A 6233-nucleotide genomic window follows, 5' to 3' on the forward strand; every position below is an offset into this window, starting at 1 on the left:
GAGTGGGGGGCTAGAAAAGGGGAAATCATTTGAAATGTAAATAAAAAATATATCGAATAAAAAAATGGTAGATATAAAAACTCAAAATAAATTGAAGGTGGAATTAGAAACATTTGCTATAAAATCAAATATTTACATTGAAAACATTTCTGTTAAAATAGAAGAAGTATAGAGAAAGACATATTAAAATTGAAGATCATGAAAAATAATATAGATAAAATTGTAGACATAAAAAGCACCTTTGGGTGGCATGTGGTAGGTACATGGTGTCACATTGATAAACTAGAGATAGGTAATATGGAGGCTTTAACTGTTCCAGAACATACTAAGAATGGCCCAGTATTCTGTACATCTTTTATTGATTTCTGACCTCAGTACATGAGTGGAAACATTATACAACTCAAAATTCCCTTTAGGAAAAACGACTATTCCAGAACATTGTGTCAGGTATATATGTTTACTTCACAGCACCCTCCTTTGCTTCCTTCAGACCCTCTGCTTAGCTACTGAAGCACTGTGCACTGATAGGGCATTTCAGAGTCTGGTAAGTGGGATAGTAGCCTGCATAGTTTTCAAATTTCTCATTTCATATTGAAGAGTATAAGAGTTTACCTAAGTTAAGTAATTAGGCATGCTTTCATTATATGAAACAAAAAAGCATTGATGCTACTGGTATAGCTTTATTGAAATTTTCTTTTATGCATAATTCGTGGGAAGCACATTGCTATGGAAACTGGGTAATAGGGAATACATGTCTTAGTGTAAAAAGCAAACCAAAGGTGCACCCAGCATTGTGATGTTAGAGAAATCAGCATTTCCCTTCATGTTTGAAACCAAGTTTTCCAATATTTCTTTCCCTGAAAGAAAGGAGAAGGTGGTCAGGCATGAAATGCAGTAGATATGGATTCATTATAGACTAAGTCAAGTGTGCAAAGATTGGGTTTCTAGGTTTCTATCACTCTAGGTTGAGTGGTAATAATATTATTTATTATTTCATATAAATTAACTTTAATAAACTAGTAGTAGGCTATTATTAAACTATTCATGGACACTTACTCCACTACACCCAACCAAGAACATCATGCTATTAGCTGTGTCCATTTGCTTACATGGCTATTTGGCAGAATTCACAGCGGTTTTGGTAAGTTTTTCCATCAGTGCCACACACTGGTTTGTGGATCTTTGGGCATGATTTTCCATCTGGGGCCAGTGTTTTCTCATAGTTGCTGCAAAAAGCCTGGCAATTAAATAAAGCACTTTTAGTTCCTTTTGTATGGAATGGAAAAATAGTCTTACATACTTAGGAATTCCTTCTAGAACATTCATTTTAACTATGCAAAAACATGTTAAAAAGAAGCACAAACTCCTAGAGTTGCAGCACTACCTGTTAGCGGTTTGTTGTCTTCCTTTCATGTGGTCTCTGGTCTGTGCACATGCCCTGCTATTGTTCTTGTGCACAATATTTTTCTTCTTGTTCATTTTGTAAAGCTATTAGCTTTTTCCCCATTTTTATTGATTATTTTATTTATTTATATTTCAAATGTTATCCCCCTTTCCAGTTTCTCCTCCACAAACCCCATCTGCCCTCCTCCTCCCCCTGCCTCTAAGAGAGTACTCTCTTGTACTCTAGCATTCCCCTATCCTGGGCCATCAAGCCTCCACAGGACCAAGGGGCTACCCTCCCAGTGAAGCCGGATAAGGCTATCCTCTGCTACATATCCAGCTGGAGCCATCCATCCCCCAATATGTACTGTTTGACTTGTGGTTTAGTCCCTGGGAGCTTTGGGGGGGGGGTCTTATAGAAGTATATTCTACTGTATAATTCTGTACCACAAATGTGACATAACTCACTTCACTGATACACTCTTATGCACTTTTTTATATTCAGTTCAGCTAAACACTCAGTAATGTGTTTATTGGATTAGTGCTACGTGGGAGCTTTGGATGTCAAATGCTTGGTGGTATATGCAACAGGGATAATTATCTCCTAAGACAAGAGAGGAGTATCCACAGAAGCATGCGCACAGAGTTCTTTGATCTACAGGGACATTGCCTGCTGGTTTGACTGAGATAGATCCTCTTTATGATGCTCTCTTCATTATCTTTATCTCTTTATATATTTGCTTAAGTTGTCAAAATTAGTGGCACACACCTGGAGGCACATGAATCTCTCTGAGTTTGAAGCCAGCCTGGTATACATAGAGAGTTACAGGGTAGCTAGAAATACATAGTTAGACCTTACCTTAATTTGAAAATTTTTCAACTTACCTTAATTTGAAAAAATATGCTATTTTCCCCACATTTCCACTATACTGTACTATTACAGAAATTCGAACTGGGTATATACTCATTCTGAGGAACTGTGATGTCTGTCTGTCTGAAGAAAGTAGGACATCCAAGACTTTTTGGTTATTGTTTACAAAATACATCTGAGGTAATCATTTTATTGGTGTGGAAAACGTGTCAAGCTATCTTACAACCTTCTCAGAAAGCTCACTGTGGAAGCTCAGAAGGCATCTGTGGAAGGGCCACAGTGCTTTGGTTGGTAGGGGCACCACTGCAGTGTGGCTTGCTGGCACACAAATGGCTTGAGAAAGATGAGTGGTACATACGTACCTGAAAGCCCCCTTGGCTCACGGCATCTACAGTGAAAGAACAGATAGTGATGAATCACATGTCAGAGTTACAGTCCTTTATAGTCCCAACTCACCACGATGGCCTTCTGCTGCATCTGGTCTGCTTTGTGGACAGATAACTACATGGAGACATACAGCTTATTAACCACTGAGGATGCTGAGAGGCAAGCTGCATGACCCACGGCTCGGACAGCATTAGTTTCACTATGCGTGCAGACAGCATGGCTCCCATTATATTTACCCTTTGTGTACTTTTATGCACTTATGTTTTCCAGTTTATGAATCATTTCATAAAAAGCTTTTGAAGGTAAAGTTTAGAACTATTCTTTGTTGAACAGGTATGCATTTCTTAGAAAGGAATATAAAATCTTCCATTTAAAAGGTTTTGACGAAAGGATAGTGATATAACAAAAAATAAAAAGACATTTTAAATAATTGCAATAAGAATTAATTTATGACATTTCCATTAAACATATCCCCCTTATAATTACTGTGGTAATTGTATATTTAAGTGCTCTGTAAAGTTTTACATATATCAACTCATGTAGCAACTCTATTTTCAAAGATGAAGAAGGCTGGCTATTCATGATTGTGCACGCTTATAATTCCATTACACAGATGTGGAAGCAGCTAGATCTCTGGAAAGTCAATGGAAATCCTGGTCTTTTTATCAATTGCCAGGCCATCAAGTCCTGCATAGTTAGACCCCATCTCAAATAAAGAAAACACAAGAAACCCAAACCAAAATAACAACAAAAACCCCCAAATAAAAACAAAACAAAACAAACAATAATAACAGCAAACCCAATCAACTAATGATCTAAGGAAACTGATTATCTGGACAAGTATTTGGCTAAATGTTAATACTCAAATGCTATAAATAGCAGAGTTAAGAGGACAATATAGACTTGATAGACTCTAAAGCTTTGGCAGTACTTTTTTTTTTTTTTTGAAGGAAGCATCAGTGCACAAGTTTCCTATGCACCATTAACATCAGTTCAAATATCAGGCAGAGCACTGGGGTGACTTGTTCAATATGAGTAAGGGGAGCAGAAGAATGAGCGCTGGAGACAAGTCTTGGAATGCCAGCTCTGGCTCCTTCTGCTCTCCAACATCACCCCAATCTTTGAAGTCACTCCCTCCCTACCCTTACCCCTTTCTCTTTCCCTTTCACAATTATCTCTTTACTTTGTTTACTTAGAGGTTTATAATTAATGACTCTGATTTTTATGTGCATCTCTAGAGAATTCTGAGAGTTAAGGCCATTGAATAAGAATTTTTAAAGAAGATATTTTAGTTTTTTTTCATTTCTATAACAGTTTCCTTAATGTCTGAAGCATAATTCTAACTGTGTGGCTCCTGTGGTGGCCCACAGAAAGCAATGCAAATGGCCTACAATTCCTATATTAGACAGTGGGTGCCCATGAAGTACAAAACCAGTCTTCTATTCTCGTATAGCCTGAAGCTGATTTTGGAGTCAAATAAAAGTGCATTCAGCAGAGCACTGTTGCATGAAATAAAGTAGCTCATTTATATACTAAAATTCCAGGGAAATGAAAAGGGTTGGGGCATCATTCATCATTGTCCTCATCACTGTAAAAAACAGCATCATAATTCAGGCTGCTGACATTAACCAGCCTGGTCCAGAAGTCCACTGCATAGTTTTTCACTCACCTACAGAGAGGAACAAACAGGCCAGGCTGATTAAAAGCAGAAAGGCACCAGCTGGCTTCATGTTGCTGAGAACCTTGAGGTCTGAGAACACAGAAATGTTAAGGGTGTTCAACACGGGGATGATGTTCTCTAGCCTGTATTTATAAGTGGATCTATTTGTCTGAATCCGAGTACCTATACATTTGTCACTCGGCTACAACCTCCACCCCTATTATGCAATTGATTTCTCTAAAGAATAGACACTAGACACCAAAGAAACTCATTTCAGGCCCTTTCCAGTCAAGAACAATAGTAAAAAATTGATGTTTAGACATAATGAAGTATGTTATAAATAGCACACCCCAAATTTCTTCTGTGCACCAGACAGTGATAATTGCAATCAAATTCTTACCTGGCAATTTATGCAATTTGGACTTGTCTGTAACAGAGCCTTAGGGCCACAGAGCTAATAACTGTAACCTGGAATACAGTCTGAATAATATAATGTTAATAGGCTTTGGAACCACAATTATGAGGAAATGAAAAATGTTGATGTAAGGGATTTTGAGGTCAAGGAATTTATTAGATAAAATAGGAGCACAGCCTGAGTGTCCATAGAGAATAAAATGATAGATGTTGGAGGTGAAGAATATTTACAAGGCTTTTCCTTTCAGCTCCTAGATTTGACTCCGTGTCTCAGGGTAAATGCGATTTAGTATTTTTTAGTTAAATAAATCTTTGATATGTCATATTTAGGCATTAGACATATATGACAGCCATAGTTTTCTTTCTTCTTTTTCAAACATGCTGCACTATTTTAGCTTTGTTACTTTTTATTTTCTATAAGACACATTTCTGGATTAGAAACTTGAATAGCTCATTTTGCTTTTTGTATTTTTTAAACAATATAATAAAATCTTACTAACATGATCACCAAATCATGAGCTGCGCAAGGACAACAACAGACATGCAAAAGTGGGGGAAAGACCACGAGACCTCAATCCTCACAAAGAGCTACAGGCAACTAAGGAATCCTGGGAGCATGAGAAATAGTTTTCCCCACTGGAAAGCACATCAATTAGTTATGCAATGGAAATTTGTCAGTCTTGAAAACATATAGACATAAGTAATATGATACAAATTGAGCAGCTTGAATTTAGGAATAGTATGCATAAATGTCCTTCTATGTATGAAGTAGCAATTCATGAAAAAAGAGGACAAGAATTTGAAAGAGAACAGCTCGGGTAATGGAAGGGCTTTGAGGGAGGAAAGGGAAGGAAGAAATAATTATAATATAACCTGAAAAATAAAATAAAAAGGACACAATAAGTCTGGATATTGCCTTTATAGGAAAGAGGTACCTGACTAATCACAATGCTTTCATCTTAAATTAGATTGATAATTTTTGTCATATTCAAAATCTTTGTTCAAGGTCTAAAATTGACATTTTGTTAAAATTAACATTATATATTTACCAATAACTAAAAATACATTTGTAGACATACAAACATATACAAGTTCAGAGTCATACGAGCCAGGATATAGCCAACTGTATTGTTCATTTTCTTGTGTCTGCATGACTATATACTTTCTGGCATATACATGTACATAGACATCACTTGCCATTGGAAAACAAAAAGCAATTCTTCCAAAGTAATGACCAGGCATTAATAATTTCAGGTATAATTAAATGCTGAAAATTAAACTGCACAAATTTAAGACATATTTATAGAACTTAAATCCTACAGTCTTTTCTCAAATATTTGAACTTGAACTCTATGAATTTGAGGAAGTTGTGTCCTGGAAATTTATAAATGGGAAGAAGTTCACATGTACATGTAAAATAACAAAACAATTAAATTTATATATGGATAGATAGGAGAGCACTGGATATTCATTGTAAATGATATATATGAGTTTCAGGCAAGAGATAGTAATGACTAG

At 36.3% G+C, this 6233-nt stretch overlaps 1 protein-coding gene across 1 annotated transcript; it reads right to left on the reverse strand.

The window, feature by feature from the left end:
• Nucleotides 1–808: 808 nt before the first annotated feature.
• On the reverse strand, nt 809–4371 carry LOC127698153 (serine protease inhibitor Kazal-type 12). Its single transcript, XM_052201483.1, has 4 exons — nt 4311–4371; nt 2617–2642; nt 1110–1237; nt 809–857 (listed from the first exon to the last, which is right to left on the reverse strand). Exons 1-4 carry the CDS (start codon nt 4369–4371, stop codon nt 809–811), a joined length of 264 nt encoding a protein of 87 aa, XP_052057443.1.
• Nucleotides 4372–6233: the final 1862 nt, after the last annotated feature.

The sequence above is a fragment of the Apodemus sylvaticus genome, chromosome 13 (assembly GCF_947179515.1).
Source record: "Apodemus sylvaticus chromosome 13, mApoSyl1.1, whole genome shotgun sequence".
NCBI classification, from domain to species: domain Eukaryota; kingdom Metazoa; phylum Chordata; class Mammalia; order Rodentia; family Muridae; genus Apodemus; species Apodemus sylvaticus.